The sequence below is a fragment of the Salmo salar genome, chromosome 25, assembly GCF_965601325.2.
Source record: "Salmo salar chromosome 25, fSalSal1, whole genome shotgun sequence".
In the NCBI taxonomy this organism is placed as follows: Eukaryota; Metazoa; Chordata; class Actinopteri; order Salmoniformes; family Salmonidae; genus Salmo; species Salmo salar.
Genome location: NC_138315.1, coordinates 24,137,082 through 24,155,370, shown reverse-complemented (window position 1 = coordinate 24,155,370; position 18,289 = coordinate 24,137,082). Strand labels below are relative to the sequence as shown.

The following is an 18,289-nucleotide window of genomic DNA, read 5'->3' as shown; positions in this document are numbered from 1 at the left end:
TGCATAATAATATTGAAGACATCAAAACTATGAAATAACACATATGGAATCATGTACTAAATAAAAAAGTGTTAAACGAATCAAAATACATTTTATATTTGAGATTCTTCAAAGTAGCCACCCTTTGCCTTGATTACAGCTGATACGAGAATTCTGTTCTCAAATGTTCTTAAACTGAACTTCAATTAAACTACTCAGTCTGAAACCAGAGTTTGTGAGATTCTGGTTGAATGAAACAGACAGTGTCCCAGTTTACAATAGTCAGAATGTTTATTCACGAGTGCTCTCCCAAACATACAAACACATAGCCTTTTATAACTTGGATTTGGTCATACCATATGTCATACCCCTTATAAATGCCCCTCCTTTTCTTTAACACTGTCAATGCTTATTTACAAGTCTTCTCCAACACATACATTGCTTATCTTATCCTGCAACATGTTACATAGTCTACTGCAAGCCTAACGGTGAAGACCTCTTTCCTGTTATCAGTTTCACAGTGGTCACAAGTTGTTTGTCACAAGTTCCTTTTTCCTATGCACACACTGTCTCGCCTATATTGCTAAATAGTAAAGTCTTAACTTGTCCGACACACACACATTAGAGAATTCTAGTATTATGATTCAAATACATTTCACTCCATTATACAGTAACAGGGTGGAATACTTTTAGTCATTACCTTAAACATATAATTACCTTATTGGCATTCTTGGCATTCTCTCAACAAGCTTCATGAGGTAGCTGGAATGCATTTGTTTGCCACACCTGGAATGCATTTCAATTCAAATCAAACTTTATTTGCCACATGCGCCGAATACAACAAGTGTAGACTTTACCATGAAATGCTTACTTACAAGCCCTTAATAACAGTGCAGTTCAAGAAGAAGAAAATATGCAAATAATAAAAATAGCACAATTGGATGGGAGAATGTAAAACATCAGCCATGTTCTTCGGCGCCATCTTATATAATTAACAGGTGTTCCTTGTTAAAAGTTGTAGAATTTGTTTCCTTAATGCGTTTGAGCCAATCAGTTGTGTTGTGACCTGGTGTGGGTAGTATACAGAAGATAGCATTATTTGGTAAAAGACCAAGTGCATATGATGGCAAGAACAGCTCAAATTAGCAAAGAGAAATGACAGTCCATCATTACTTTAAGAGATGAAGGTCAGTCAATATGGAAAATTTCAAGAACTTTGAAAGTTTCTTCATGTGCAGTCGCAAAAACCATCAAGCGCTATGATGAAACTGGCCCTCAGGAGGACCACCACAGGAAAGGAAGACCCAGAGTTACCTCTGCTGCATAGGATAAGTTCATTAGAGTTACCAGCCTCAGAAATTGCAGCCCAAATAAATGCTTCACAGAGTTCAAGTAACCGACACATCTAAAAATCAACTGTTCAGAGGAGACTATGTGAACCAGGACTTCATGGTTGAATTGCTGCAAAGAAACCTCTTCTTAAGGACACCAATAAGAAGAAGAGACTTACTTGGTCAAAGAAACACGAGCAATGGACATTAGACTGGTGGAAATCTGTTCTTTGGTCTGATGGGTCCAATTTTGCGATTTTTGGTTCCAGCCGCCGTGTCTTTGTGAGACGCAGAGTGGTGAATGGATGATCTCCGCATGTATGGTTCCAACCGTAAAGCATGGAGGAGGAGGTGTGATGGTACTGGTGACACTGTCAGTGATTTATTTTGAATTCAAGGCACACTTAACCAGCATGGCTACCACAGCATTCTGCAGCAATACGCCATCCCATCTGGTTTGCATTTAGTGGGACTATCATTTGTTTTTCAACAGGACACCTCGAGGCTGTGGAAGGGCTATTTGACCAAGAAGGAGAGTGATGGAGTGCTGGATCAGATTACCTGGCCACCACAATCACCTGACTTCAACCGAATTGAGATGTTTTGGAATGAGTTGGACTGCAGATTGAAAGAAAAGCATCCATCAAGTGCTCAGCATATGTGGAAACTTCAAGACTGTTGGAAAAACATTCCAGGTGAAGCTGGTTGAGTGAATGCTGAGTGTGCAAAGCTGTCATCAAGGCAAAGGGTGGCTATTTGAAGAATCTCAAATATAAAATATATTTTGAATTGTTTAACACTTTTTTTGGTTACTACATGATTCTGTGTTATTTCTTAGTTGTGATGTCTTTACTATTATTCTACAATGTAGAAAATAGTCAAAATAAAGAAAAACCTTTGTAGGTTTAGGTGTGTCCAAACATTTGATTTACTGTATGTTTGCAAAGTAGATCCCTAGTCTGGATTTCCATATAATTTGTGTAGAGAACAGGGGATAAAACATACAGCACTACATCAACAGTGCATATCCTCTCCTTTCAGATCAGTAGAACAGATGTAGCACTGAAGATGAGGAGATTGAGGAAGCCACTTTTTACGAGTGAGATACACCTCAAATTAAGTTTCGTTTCAACTGAAACGCGCCGAATTGAGGAAATCGAAGGAAGGGAATACAACTTTTCCAGAACAGACGGACAGCTAAAGCCAACCTCCTCATGCCATTTTTTTCAGTATAACACATACTCGTTTAAAATACCTATTTCAACCAAGTCTTTGAAAATCTGTAATATTTCTACACTAGTGTTTCAATTTAATTGGTTTGGAAAGACTTGCTATTGTTTACACTATATTTCAGCGAAGTCAAAAGCTTGACAAATTGCCAGCAGACCGCCCTCCCCATCTTCAGCATTCTTAGGTTTATTCTCTTTCGAACAATTTCCACACCGACCATCCTTTCTGCTTACCAGTGAGACCGGCAAACTATTTCATGTTGCTGTCAGGAAAGCTATAATAATGAAAGGTAAGTTTGCGGTTTAACGTAACGTTATAGGCTACATAGACAACGTTTTACATTATAAAATATGTTCAGTCTTAAGTATTGAACACCTCTTGCAGTTATGCTATACATTATCCGGATATTACAACATTTATATTGTTAATGCCATTAAAACGCCTATTTGAACCGATTTTCGTGCATTATGAAAATCAATGACATGATGCATATTAAACTTGAGAAGCCTAACATATAAAGCCTAAACTATAGTAAAAGTGGTGGCCTACACTACTTTTTAAAAGAATTAAAGCCTCAACACTCTTAGTTAAATAATTAACGCCTCAACACTCTTAGTTCGTGTTTCAGCCAAGATGCAGCCCTGCCACACTTGCTATAAAAGTGAGAAATGGGTCTGGAGAAATGTAACCACTCTCAAATTGATAGATAGAGCTGGTATGGATGCAATGATGGACAGCCCATGAGATCAACATGTTTACACATATTTTGAACAAGAAGGCAGTTTGTTTACATGGGCCTAAATTATATATTTTAAGAATCAATTAATCTTAATTGAAATGACTACTGAACAGCAGTTAAGATTGTATTTGTGTTACATGGTATTTACTTGGTACTTAGAAATGACATGGTAAAAGTAATGCATTTTTTAAATCAGATGTACATTTGCGGTTTTGTCTGTTCTCTCCTGCACCACCTGATTTTCACAACCACATCTTGCCTTATACAGAGTGGCTGCTATAGTAGGCATTCAGAGACTGAATCCAAACTGAATTGCTTCATTTCACTTTTGTTTCACTTCATGATTTAATATATTAATTGAACTGGTTGTGTCTGTAAAGAGGGGCATTAAAGCGATTGGATCAGCGAGTGCGCCACACCTTGGTTACAATGTTTGTGGTGGTATCTTTAGACAGTTTCACAGTAATATAATCTACCCCTCCTGGTTTTATGTTTACAGCATGTTGCAGCAACACAGCAGCACAGCAGTTATGCGGAAATGGTGAAGACAGAAAACAAAGTGGTAAATCACGGTTTTTGTTTAATGGTATTTCTCTCTGGCTTATTCAATGGGTGACTGACTATATTGCATTTCATGTACTAAACAATTTTTCAATTTTTCCATCAGTTTGACTGAGAAACCAGTTCAGTGACAAGGATCCAAAGGATTTCAGTAAGGCTGAACAAGTCCAAATGGAGGTATTTAATATCTAATTCATAACAAAAATAAGAATAATATTTACTGTACCAGTTTAACTTTTTTCTGGTTACTACATGATTCCATATGTGTTATTTCATAGTTTTGATGTCATCACTATTATTCTACAATGTTGAGTAAAAATAGTAAAAATAAAGAAAAAACCTTGAATGAGTAGGTGTGTCCAAACTTTGGACTGGTACTGTATATATACACTACTGTTGAAAAGTTTGGGGTCACTTAGAAATGTCCTTGTATTTGAAAGAAAAGCAAATGTTTTTGGTCCATTAAAATCACATCAAATTTATCAGAAATACAGTGTAGAAATGTTTAATGTTTGGGCGGAGCTAGCATGTTGGAGTGAACGGCTGTGTGTGAGAGGCTCCTGCAACTTTTTTGCGAAATAATCTAACATAACCTACTTTATGGCACTTTTTACAACAAACATTTCTTTCTAATACAATATTTTAACTTTCTATGTGAAAATGTCGAGTAATAAGCGACCAAAGGACAATAAATCCACATCGGAGGCCTACTCCCCGCCAAACAACGAGACAGACATGGCGGAAGGCACAGGTAACAACGTGTCACTTACAGAACTTACCCGGGCTCTGGGAGAACTACGTGTTGCTATAGCTGAGGATCTTAAGGCTACTATTGCTGAACTGGACACCAAAATCAAGAGCACCATTCGAACGGTCGCTTCGCAGAGCCAGAGTATTGTGGACCTTGAGAAAGCTTCTGAATTCAACGTTGGTAGGATCGACGAGTTAGAGAAGCTACGCACGTCATTGCAGGATAGTGTGCAGAGGCTTTCTGTGAAAGTGGTCGACCTGGAGGGCCGATCCAGACGTCATAACCTTTGCGTTGTTGGGCTGGCAGAGGGGATAGAGGCTGGCTCTCGCCCCACCGACTTCTTCGCCAAGCTATTGAAGGATGCAATGGGATCAGATGTTTTGGCTTCGGATCCCCAGCTGGACCGTGCACATCGCGCCCTTGTCCCAGTGCCTGGACCGGGCCAACGTCCTCGCCCAGTAATCATCTGTTGTCACAGTTTCAAGACCAAGGATCTTATCCTGTGCGAGGCTCGATTGAGGGGCAACCTGTTACATAAAGGGCACCCCTTCCATGTCTATGAGGATTATGCGCCCGATGTGGCAAAGCACCGCGTCGCCTACAGAGATGTCATGACCAAACTCTACAAACTCCATCTTCATCCAGCCTTGCTCTTCCCTGCAAGACTAAGAATTATGTGTATGTCTGTTAAATGTGGGTTGATGGGGAGGGGGGGGGGGGGGGAAATGTTGGGGAAAGTAGGGGAACAGGGTGGAGAGTAAAGGTGCTTGCAGGGGGGGAGGGGTTGGTTGGATACTGCTCGGGTGTAGGTGCTACATATGCTGATCATGATGGTTTGGTGCGTTTTCTTACCTTTTTATTGAGTTACATGTTATGCAGGCCACCATAGGAACTACAAACAAGAGGAGGGCGGGGCTTACATTCACTTCCTGGAATGTCAAGGGTTTAAACAAACCAATTAAGAGAGGCAAGGTCCTAGCCCACTTGAAAGCAGTCTCGTCTGATATTCTATTTTTGCAAGAAACCCATCTGAAAAACAATTCTCATAGCAGACTTAAATGTAGGTGGGTGGGGCAAGTGTATCACTCTAACTTCTCTGCCAAAACGACAGGCACAGCGATTCTGGTACGAAAGGAATTCCCTTTCTACATAAAACCACTATTGCGGATAAAGAGGGTCGTTATGTGATCGTAATAGGAGAGATCCACTCTACTTCTGTAACTCTACTAAATATCTATGGGCCAAACATTGATAACCCCTCTTTTTTCAAAAGAGTCCTTGCCCTGATTCCAGATATCTCCCATACTAACCTACATTTTTCTTTGATACCAACGACAACACAGAGACTTCCCAGCATTATTGTGGGAAACACTGAAGGCTTATTTGAGTGGCTGTATCATCTCCTTTCAGACTGCCAGGAGTAGGCAAAACAGAGGAAAATTGGTAGAACTGGAGGGACAAATTAACTTACTGGATAGGGAGATTGCTAGCCATCCATTTATGGAGAAACATAAAAAAATGACCTTTTTAAAATTTGAATATAATCAGATTCTCTCAGCTAAAATTGCAAAATCTTTTCTCTATGCCAAGCAAAAATATTTTTAGTTCGGTGACAAACCACACAAATTACTCGCCAGACAACTTTGAAAAAATGTGAGTGACCGAATGATTCGCAAAGTTCAATCTGCATCTGGGGAATTACTCTCTTCCCCCAAAGACATCAATGACAGATTCTGTCAGTTTTGAGACTCTATATACACTGGGGCAAAAAAGTATTTAGTCAGCCACCAATTGTACAAGTTCTCCCACTTAAAAAGATGAGAGAGGCCTGTAATTTTCATCATAGGTACACTTCAACTATGGCAGACAAAATGAGAAAAAAAATCCAGAAAATCACATTGTAGGATTTTTTATGAATTTATTTGCAAATTATGGTGGAAAATAAGTATTTGGTCACCTACAAACAAGCAAGATTTCTGGCTCTCACAGACCTGTAACTTCTTCTTTAAGAGGCTCCTCTGTCCTCCACTCATTACCTGTATTAATGGCAACTGTTTGAACTTGTTATCAGTATAAAAGACACCTGTCCACAACCTCAAACAGTCACACTCCAAACTCCACTATGGCCAAGACCAAAGAGCTGTCAAAGGACACCAGAAACAAAATTGTAGACCTTAACATTTGTATGAACATTACAAGATGAGACATAAACTGAACAAGTTCCACAGACATGTGACTAACAGAAATGGAATAATGTGTCCCTGAACAAAGGGGGGGTCAAAATCAAAAGTAACAGTCAGTATCTGGTGTGGCCACCAGCTGAATTAAGTACTGCAGTGCATTTCCTCCTCATGGACTGCACCAGATTTGCCAGTTCTTGCTGTGAGATGATACCCCATTCTTCCACCAAGGCACTTGCAAGTTCCCGGACATTTCTGTGGGAATGGCCCTAGCCCTCACCCTCTGATCCAACAGGTCCCAGACGTGCTCAATGGGATTGAGATCCGGGCTCTTCGCTGGCCACGGCAGAACACTGACATTCCTGTCTTGCAGGAAATCACGCACAGAACGAGCAGTATAGTTGGTGGCATTGTCATGCTGGAGGGTCATGTCAGGATGAGCCTGCAGGAAAGGTACCACATGAGGGAGGAGGATGTCTTCCCTGTAACGCACAGCATTGAGCTTGCCTGCAATGACAACAAGCTCAATCCGATGATGCTGTGACACACCGCCCCAGACCATGACGGACCCTCCACCTTCAAATCGATCCTGCTCCAGAGTACAGGCCTCGGTATAATGCTCATTCCTTCGACGTTAAACGTGAATCCGACCATCACCCCTGGTGAGACAAAACTGTGATTCGTCAGTGAAGAGCACTTTTTGCCAGTCCTGTCTGGTCCAGCGACGGGGGGGGTTGTGCCCATAGGCGACGTTGTTGCCGGTGATGTCTGGTGAGGACCTGCCTTACAACAGGCCTACAAGCCCTCAGTCCAGCCTCTCTCAGCCTATTGCGGACAGTCTGAGCACTGATGGAGGGATTGTGCATTCCTGGTGTAACTCGGGCAGTTGTTGTTGCCATCCTGTACCTGTCCCACAGGTGTGATGTTCGGATGTACTGATCCTGTGCAGGTGTTGTTACACGTGGTCTGCCACTGCGAGGACGATCAGCTGTCCGTCCTGTCTCCCTGTAGCGCTGTCTTAGGTGTCTCACAGTATGGACATTGCAATTTATTGCCCTGGTCACATCTGCCTTCCTCAGCAGCATGCCTAAGGCACGTTCATGCAGATGAGCAGTGACCCTGGGCATCTTTCTTTTGGTGTTTTTCAGAGTCAGTAGAAAGGCCTCTTTAGTGTCCTAAGTTTTCATAACTGTGACCTTAATTGCCTACCGTCTGTAAGCTGTTAGTGTCTTAACGACCGTTCCACAGGTGCATGTTCATTAAATGTTTATGGTTCATTGAACAAGCATGGAAAACAGTGTTTAAACCCTTTACAATGAAGATCTGTGAAGTTATTTGGATTTTACGAATTATCTTTGAAAGACAGGGTCCTGAAAAGGGTATGTTTATTTTTTTGCTGAGTTTATATATATATATACAGTTTATATATATATATATATATATATATATATATATAAACTTATATATGTAGTTGAAGTCGGAAGTTTACATACACTTAGGTTGGAGTCATTAAAACTCGTTTTTCAACCACTCCGCAAATTTCTTGTTAACAAAGTATAGGTTTGGCAAGTCGGTTAGGACATCTACTGTGTGCATGACACAAGTAATTTTTCCAGCAATTGTTTACAGACAGATTATTTCACTTATAATTTACTGTATCACAATTCCAGTGGGTCAGAAGTTTACATACATTAAGTTGACTGTGCCTTCAACCAGCTTGGAAAATTCCAGAAAATGATGTCATAGCTTTAGAAGCTTCTGATAGGCTAATTGACATCATTTGAGTCAATTGGAGGTGTACTTGTGGATGTATTTCAAGGCCTACCTTCAAACTCAGTGCCTCTTTGCTTGACATCATGGGAAAATCCAAAGAAATCAGCCAAGAACTCAGAAAAGAATTGTAGACCTCCACAAGTCTGGTTCATCCTTGGGAGCAATTTCCAAACACCTGAAGGTACCACGTTCATCTGTACAAACAATAGTATGCAAGTATGAACACCATGAGACCACACAGCCGTCATACCGCTCAGGAAGGATACACGTTCTGTCTCTTAGAGATGAACGTACTTTGGTGCGAGAAGTGCAATTCAATCCCAGAACAACAGCAAAGGACCTTGTGAAGATGCTGGAGGAAACAGCTACAAAAGTATCTATATCCACAGTAAAACAAGTCCTATATCGACATAACCTGAATGACCGCTCAGCAAGGAAGAAGCCACTGCTCCAAAACCGCCATATAAAAGCCAGACTACTGTTTGCAACTGCACATGGGGACAAAGATCGTACTTTTTGGAGAAATGTCCTCTGGTCTGATGAAACAAAAATAGAACTGTTTGGCCATAATGACCATCGTTATGTTAGGAGGAAAAAGGGGGAGGCTTGTAAGCCGAAGAATACCATCCCAACCGTGAAGCACGGGGGTGGCAGCATCGTGTTGTGGGGGTGCTTTGCTGCAGGAGGGACTGGTGCACTTCACAAAATAGATGGCATCATGAGGCAGGACAAATATATTGAAGCAACATCTCAAGACATCAGTCAGGAAGTTAAAGCTTGGTCGCAAATGGGTCTTCCAAAAGGACATTGACCCCAAGCATACTTCCAAAGTTGTGGAAAAATGGCTGAAGGACAACAAAGTCAAGGTATTGGAGTGGCCATCACAATGCCCTGACCTTAATCCTATAGAAAATGTGTGGGCAGAACTGAAAAAGTGTGTGTGAGCAAGGAGGCCTACAAACCTGACTCAGTTACACCAGCTCTGGCAGGAGGAATGGTCCAAAATTCACCCAACTTATTGTGGGAAGCTTGTGGAAGGCTACCCGAAACGTTTGACCCAAGTGAAACAATTTAAAGGCAATGCTACCAAATACTAATTGAGTGTATGTAAACTTCTGACCCACTGGGAATGTGATGAAAGAAATAAAAGCTGAAAGAAATAATTCTCTCTACTATTATTCTGACATTTCACAATTTTAAAATAAAGCGGTGATCCTAACTGACCTAAGACAGGGAATTTTTTACCAGGATTAAATGTCAGGAATTTTGAAAAACTGAGTTTAAATGTCTAAGGTGTATGTAAACTTCCGACTTCAACTCAAAAATATACACTACCGGTCAAAAGTTTTAGAACACCTACTCATTCAAGGATTTTTATTTATTTTTACAATTTTCTACATTGTAGAATAATAGTGAAGAAATCACAACTATGAAATAACACATATGGAATCATGTAGTAACTAAAAGAGTGTTAAACAAATCAAAATATATTTTATATTTGAGATTCTTCAAATAGCCACCCTTTGCCTTGATGACAGCTTTGCACACTCATTGCAGTAGTATTCACATCTGTTATGTTTGGCTTGTGGGGAGAACTGAATATGCGCTAAAACACGAACAAATGTTGAGTAAACCTGCTCAATTGTGAACGATTTTGTTGTTAACATCTATACAGCTTATGAATTTCAATCAAATCAGCCTATTTTTTTTCAGAATGAAGAGGAAGGCAAACCAACTGACCTGCCAGATGAAATTAAGGATTGGAATAAACATCACGTGAAACAATGGGCTCTCAACGAGGCTTGTGTGGATGGTGAATTTGCAGATATCTTGTTTCAGCAGAACATTAATGGGCCTAGTCTTTTACTTTTAGAAAAATCTGATTTACTAGGGGTGGGTGTCACACTGGGGCCTGCAAAGTTGATCATTCACAAGAGGGATGAACATTTGAAATTTAAGAAAGAGCAGTTGAGTAGCCCAACAACAAATCAGTCTGGGAGACCGTGCAAGCCGTACCCTTTTCATCGACACCATGATGCCTGCAGATACAAGGTGAACAGCGTTCTTGATGTAACAGAATCAGGTGCATCAGACTATATCGAACCCTGTCATGAATATAAAGCATACATCCATATGTCAGAGGCAGCTGTGGAGAGCAAAATGAACAAGTTCACTGATGAGGTTATTCGATTTGCAGCAGCCTGCATGAATAGCCGCACTAATGGCACCATACATTTTGGAGTTGGTGACAAGCCAGACTATGTTCATGGACAAGTTTTGGGAGTTAGCGTAATGGACAAAGAGGCATATGTCAATGCTCTACCAAAAGCCATTGAGGGTAATTTTGAATATAAACATATCCAGACAGCCAAGATGTGCATCAAACCACCTCGATTTGTTGAGGTTCTCAATCCTGATATGACATCATCAGAGAAATATGTGATAGAAGTGGACATCGTGCCAGACTTTGTGATCTGTCAAGAGAACATCTATCACGTTTTCAGCTTGAAGACAAGGAAATTAAAGAGGAAGTCCGAAAACAAAGAAACAGAGAAAGAAGAGAAAAAACGATTCTTCATTCGTGATCACAGCAGCAGCAGGGATCTCCTTGCACTAACCACTTCTGCCAAGCCAAAAGAAGAATACAATAGGTTTGTCGACAATGTGTCACAGCTGTCACAGCTAAGAAAACAAGCAGAGGAAAATCGCCTTAGTGTGGTTAAAAGTAGTGTCCAGGGCTCCAGACTAAGTGAAATGATAACAGGTGGATCCCAATCCTTAGACAAGTCCCACTTTGAGCGGTATTTGATAGTGACCAACAAATCACATTTAGTTCAATTGGAATCCCTGGGATTTATTCCTGAACTGAACCCAACTGCTGTTTTGGACTTTGACCCTGAGTCGACAAAACATGGATTGATGAAGCACTTTGAAGACCAGAGTACAATAAATGTCCACTTGCCAGTACAATATAAAATCACAGAGCCTGTCAAAGACATTGCTAGCAAGCTAAAACTGACTCGAAACACCAGCTGGATCCTCTGCAATGGGGGTATCGAAAAAGAGATACCTTCAGATGTAGATGAATGGTTAATAGAGAAAGGAGCGTCTGTACGAAATGTGATTTCATTCCTGTGCCGGAAAGATGTGCTACCACACAAGAGATTCCTGGTTATTTTCATATTGCTGTCTACTGTGAGTGAGAAAATGGACCCTCTACTTGAGACATTCAGCACATTCTGGCAGGAGCTCAGAGGAACAGAGCAAATACTTTGCATCTGTGAAAATGAAGAAGCATTCACCTGCTGGAGGGACCTGATTGAATCCCGCTATGGATTAGACATTAAAAAAAGATCAATCTATGAGCTCAGTTTTGCTGAGGTTAACGGCACCGTCCTCAGCCTGTGGTCAGACAACCGGAAATCCAGCCGTTTCCTACCCTGTGGAGGAGGCAGCAAAGTGATGTTAAAAAAGAAAGAAGAGGGCAGCCTGGACATCCTGAATATTCTGTGTGTGAATCAGTGTGAGGGAGGAAATGAAGATAAGGCCCTCATACAGGAGAAGTTCTACAAAGGAGGAAAGGTGTCATGGTGGAACTTCTATTTCTCTGAGCAGCCAGGATCCATGCCATTCATCAAACGGGACAAGTTCGACTTCATCATGAACACTGTCCTACCAGCTTTGAGCTCTTTGAGAAAAGCTTGTGTGTCCTTCAAACTTTTGCATGTCCCAGGATGTGGTGGAACTACACTAGCCATGCATATATTATGGGCACTGAAAGACAAGTTCCGTTGTGCTGTTCTGAGGGACAGAACCGCTGATCATGTTGTTGTTGCCGAGCAGGTGGTCAAGCTACTGATGTATGAGACAACAGAACAATCGTCCCGGATTCCTGTGTTGCTCATGCTAGATGACTTTGAGGAGATGGATGACGCATATGATTTGCAGCAGCTCATTGAGAAGGAATGTGTCAAGAAGGACATTGGATCTAGGTCCCCGCAGGTCATTCTACTCAATTGCATGAGGGCTGAGTCTTGGGAGAAGACTGAATCAACTGAAGACACTGTGTTTATTGGTAATAACCTCTCTGAATTGGAGCAGAGGCAGTTCGAGAAAAAACTGGAGGAGATTGAGAAGACCTACAAGAATGCAGACACATTCTACGCTTTCATGATCATGAAGAAGAACTTTTCACCCGAGTATATACAGGGTGTGGCTCGAAACACCCTAAAGAGCTTCAACATAAATCACAAACATGCACAACTCATTGCTGTTCTGGTCTTGTTGAATGTCTACTGCAAGGGTGCAACACTCTCAGTCTCTCTCTGTGAAGAGTTTCTTGGCCTCCAGACCAAGCCACATAGTGGATCCGCCGATGTTAAGGTTGGATTTGGGAAGTTTTCCACTCTAGTGACCTGCTGCACAGAGGAGGCTAAGGTTGTATTCGAGGCAGTGAGAATGATCCACTCAAGCATGGCCGTGCACTGTTTGAAGGAGCTTACAACCACATACAGTGTAACCAAAGCTGAGATCACTGATCTACTGCTCAACACAGACATGCTTTATGAGTGCGTACAGGGCAAAGATAAACTCATGAAGGATGTTCACACCATGTTAGTGAAAAGACATCACTAAGTCAAGGGTGAAGATTCTCAGTTTTCACCTCTCATCCAGGATATTGCAAAGGAAACACCAGGTGTTGAAGAAAATGTGCTATTCAATGCAGCCAAGCGCTTTGACAAAGATGCTGTCATCTCTCAGCTTCTTGCCAGATACCAATACCTGAAGAAAAGGGATTTCAGGGAGGCAAAGGACTGGGCAAAGAAAGCGAAAGATCTTTCCAGAGATAACTCCTACATTTCTGACACATCTGCACAAGTGATCAAGCATGAGCTAAAGAGTGCAATACAAAGTGACAAAGAAGATCCCATGAAACCTGAAAAGCTCAAAGGCTATCTTAGAATGGCCCAGTCGGCAACAGAAGCCTTCAGGGATACACAGGAAATTGCAAAGAAGGAGGCTACTCAGAGAGTACAAAACAAGAGAGACAACAACCCTTTCAACACTGCAGGGTGCCTTGGAGAAATTCAAGTTGCAGTCATCATCATCAAAATACTGGAAAAATGTCCAGTGTTTTCTTTAGGCAATGTCCGTCATGACATTCTCAGTGAAGTTCTCTCTGGCAAAATTACAATCCAAAAAGTTGCGAGGAAAGATTCCAGACATAACAAACATGCCTCATATTACTACATTCTCCGTGAATTTGAAGATCTTCTGTACAACCTTAGACCTCGCATGAAGAGGCACTTTGATTTTCTTGACAGCTTTTATGTCAACTTGCGTCCCAGGTTCACCCTGAAAGACAGTCAAGAGGAAAGAACTCGACAGGAGCTCTTCCAGTGCTTTCAAAGATACAGTGACCTCTTTTGCAAGACAGATTCCACAGAATTAATGAAAAACAAGAACCTGAAAATCAGCATCCACATTCACAAGGGAAGGCAATTTTTGGAAAGTAGAAAAGCTGATACTCATTCTGGGATTCTGGATTGCCTCTCCAACAATACCTCAGGTGACGTAATGCAAGAGATAGTCCTGCAGTATGACTTCATTCTGAGTAAAGCTCCTGAAAGGAGTGTTAGAGAAATGGTCAATTTCATCTATGCCAATGTTGTGCTAAGCTGTGTCAAACCTGAATCTCAACACCTTCGCCCGTATCAGACCCTCATTGATCTTCTTTTCCAAGTTCTTAAAGGTCAAATCCCATATGGTGAAAGATTAGCACTGCACTTCATTGCTGTAGCTCTGCTGTGGCCAAAACAGATCATGTCACAACCAGAATCTCAGAAGTTGGGAAGCTATGCGTCACAGATGAGGATATCATACAGGAACGAGATGAAATCTGTTTACAATGGAAAGTTGCCTGTTGTCCATTTCTTCTTGGGGAAGAAGCCGGGCTATACTGGCCTAGTTTCCCTTAGGGAAATCATGTGGTGTGTAAGACCAGAAGAAGACGTTGATTCACTTGGGACAAATGGCAAAATATGGAAGCATGAGAGAGTCAATGAGCTCCTTTGCAGGGTGACAGGAGAGGTACAAAGGAAATTCATTCTGGCAGATACCAGGAACGCAGGCTTAAAGATAGAAGTCAGTGCAATGTACAAAAGTCAACTCTATGGAAAAGAGCAGGGATCAAAAGTATCATTTTTCATTGGTTTCTCAATGAAGGGCCCACTGGCTTTTGACATCGATTGAAGAAGAGCCCAATTGATACGAAGTCAGACATACACTACCATTTTTTTGTCCATTAAAATAACACCAAATTGATCAGAAATACAGTGTAGACATTGTTAATGTTGTAAATGACTATTGTAGCTGGAAACGGCTGATTTTTTTAATGGAATATCTACATAGGCGTACACAGCAACCATCACTACTGTGTTCCAATGGCACGTTGTGTTAGCTAATCCAAGTGTATCATTTTAAATGGCTAATTGATCATTAGAAAACCATTTTGCAATTATGTTAGCACCGCTGAAAACTGTTGTTCTCATTAAAGCAGCAATAAAACTGGCCTTCTTTAGACTAATTGGGAAGATTGTGGAAGGCTACCCGAAACGTTTTACCCAAGTTAAACAATTTAAAAGCAATGCTACCAAATACTAATTGAGTGCCAATCATCCTCACTTTCTGCTCTTGCTTGTGCCGCACTGTCCTTGTGTCCTTCAAAGTATACGGGAAACCCCATTGTGCGCTCTACTTTGAAGATCTGGAGACAATTTCGGCAACATTTTAGACTTTCTGCCCCTTTTCCTCTAAGCCCTATCTGTAACAACCACCTATTTTTACCCTCAACTCCACCAGGCTTTTGTTTTGTGGCGTGAGAGAGGTTTGGTTTGTTTCAAAGATGTATTTTTAGATGGGAAGTTTATCAGTTTTAATGATCTCGTAGCTAAATCTAATCTTGCTCATTCTAATCTTTTCCGCTATTTTCAAGCCCGTAACTTTGTTCGCTCTCATTTTCCCACCTTTCCTCAACTACCTCCCAAGACGTTGCTAAAGGAGATTTTGTCCCTCCCGTGAAGTCGGCAAGGTCTGACTTCTAGATTATATGACATTATGCTGTCCTCTGAGCCCTCTCCTCAAATCTCCCACTGCATCATCCTTGTTGAAAGATCTGTCTTTTCTACACTTAGAAAAAATTCAATAGGATGTACTGCTAACTTTTTCTTGAGATGGCAGCCTTTAATTTCTTTTTTTGAACAGTTGCCTTCTATTGATCAGGAGTACGAATTTTGGCCAATGGTATACGGGAGGGTGTGGGAAGGAAGGGATAATATGCTGTGATATTTTTTATTTTTGTGTATGTGTACATGTATGTGTGCATATTTATATATTATTTCCAATCGTAAATGTATTTTATTTTTGTATGCATGCTGCTTTTGTTGTTAAAGGGAGGGAGGTGGTTCAATATATGGGGTAAAAGGATGTATCTGTTCAATTTTGTATTTTGTGTTTCTTTATATGTCCAATAAAAAAAAAAAAAAAAAATTAAAAAAAATAAAATATATATATATATATATATATAGACAACTGATTACTTTAACACACCATATTATTTTACAACACATTTTTTTTTAAATACCCCTTTTTCTCCCCAATTGGTAGTTAGCCATATATATATATACCAATTGGGGAGAAAAAGGGGTATTTAAAAAAAAAAGTGTTGTAAAATAATATGGTGTGTTAAAGTAATCAGTTGTCTCCTAGGGTGTCCCTTATTTTAGATGAGGTAGGGTGAGGTGCCCCATTATCAACAATTGCCATAAAAAGGTGTGCAGTTCAAGCATGCGAGAACTATAATATATTGATGCAATAACTCTGTTACAATAAAATACAAATAGCTTATTAATGGATAACACTAAACAGACATTTTGTCATACATTGATCAAAATATGTTCCTGATGCTTTTGTTATTTGTTAATGTACAACATACTTTCACCACAACTTTTGTGTTGTGCTACAAAAGTGAATGTAGTACTTCACAGGGAAAGCGCTCGAGAGAGAGAGATACCAAATCATGTTGTCAAGTCTGACCTTGAGGCTGGCCAGGCTGGTAACTGACAGCCACCAGCAGGATCTACTTGAACTGGCCCCAGGATCCAAACCAGCTACAGGCATGCTGGGTAAGCTAGAGACCAAGTTAGGGAGAGATTGGTGTAAGGATAGCCTAAATACAGAGGAACACCTTTGGCTCAGGCCATCCTCATGGACCTTCTTTCTGTCCACACTCACTTCAGGCCAACAACTTAGGATGCCTTGCTATGGCTATAAGAAAAACTTTTTGGAGGTGTTTTGTCCCAGGTGCTGCTTGTTGTTACTTGGCTACCTGCCAAACTTACTTTTAATAACCGTTTAATCAAAATCTGCATTTAACACAATTACCAACGTCTTAGTTTTTTTCCTCGCTCAATCTTTTTCACCCCAGACACTTTATCTGGACATGGTTCTACAGGACCACCAGTTGAAAAAGCTAAGTAGTAACATTAACACTATGCCATCTAATTGCATTCGCAGTACTCATAATTTCCAGGAGAACTATCGCCTTATGGTGAGGATAGCCATGTTGCAAGCCCAGCTTCAGATGCAATCGTTAGGCATGAGCAAATTAAGTGTAGGAAAGGATGAAACAGCATTTGTGCCACCAGTAAGTACAGATAGTAATAAAAATGTCCCTGCGCATTCGGGCAATTTTCTCAAGGCTTCTGGAAAGAAACGCTGTTGGCATACTCAACCAGTGTCGCTCATTCAGCCTACAGAAACTTTCAACCGGTTCTCCCCATTAAGCTACGATTCGGAGTCTGAGGCCGAGCCTTCTCAGGTCTCTCTTCCATGCGTTACGGGGTCTGAGCCGCCGAAGCCTCCCACCATAAGCTCAGACAAATTGAAAACCCTCGTCATTGGTGACTCCATTACCCGGAGCCATCATCAACTCAGAGATTTTGCCCAACATGTCTCTGGACCTACTCATTGCCACAGTCATACCCTGGGTCTAGTTTTGTCCCATGGAATAAATATTGTGGATCTAATTGTTTTTTCTCATAATCCTGGACTATCGGACCACCATCTTATCATGTTTGCAATTGCAATTTCTCAGACCCCAACCAAGGATCATCAAAAGCCATGCTATAAATTCTCGGATAACCCAAAGATTCCTAGATGACCTTCCAGACTCCCTCCACCTACCCAAGGACGTCAGAGTACAAAAATCGGTTAACCACCTATCTGAGGAACTAAATTTAAACTTGCTTAATATCGTAGATGCAGTCGCACCCCTAAAAACAAAAACATTTGTCACAAGAAATTTGCTCCCGGCTATACAAAAAATACCCGAGCCCTGAAGCAAGCTTCCAGAAAATTGGAACGGAAATGGCGATACACCAAACTGGAAGTCTTCCGACTAGCTTGGAAAGGCAGTACCGTGAATATCGAAGAGCCCTCACTGCTGCTCGATCATCCTATTTTTCCAACCTAATTGAGGAGAATAAGAACAATCCAAAATGTATTTTTGATACTGTCACAATGCTAACTAAAAAGCAACATTCCCTAAGAGAGGATGGCTTTCACTTCAGCAGTGATGAATTCATTAACTTCTTCGATGAAAAGATCATGATCATTACGGACTCCTCTTTGAATCTGCGTATTTCTCCAAAGCTCAGTTGTCCTGAGTCTTCACAGAACTGCCAGG

The 18,289-nt window shown here is 40.9% G+C and overlaps 1 protein-coding gene across 1 annotated transcript; it reads left to right on the top strand.

Moving 5' to 3' along the window:
• Window positions 1-2,456: 2,456 nt before the first annotated feature.
• LOC106586429 (sterile alpha motif domain-containing protein 9) lies at window positions 2,457-16,107 on the top strand. Its single transcript, XM_014173701.3, has 4 exons — window positions 2,457-2,829; window positions 3,779-3,841; window positions 3,947-4,017; window positions 10,258-16,107. Exons 3-4 carry the CDS (start codon window positions 4,012-4,014, stop codon window positions 13,177-13,179), a joined length of 2,928 nt encoding a protein of 975 aa, XP_014029176.3. The 5' UTR covers window positions 2,457-2,829; window positions 3,779-3,841; window positions 3,947-4,011; the 3' UTR covers window positions 13,180-16,107.
• The last annotated feature ends 2,182 nt before the right edge of the window (window positions 16,108-18,289 follow it).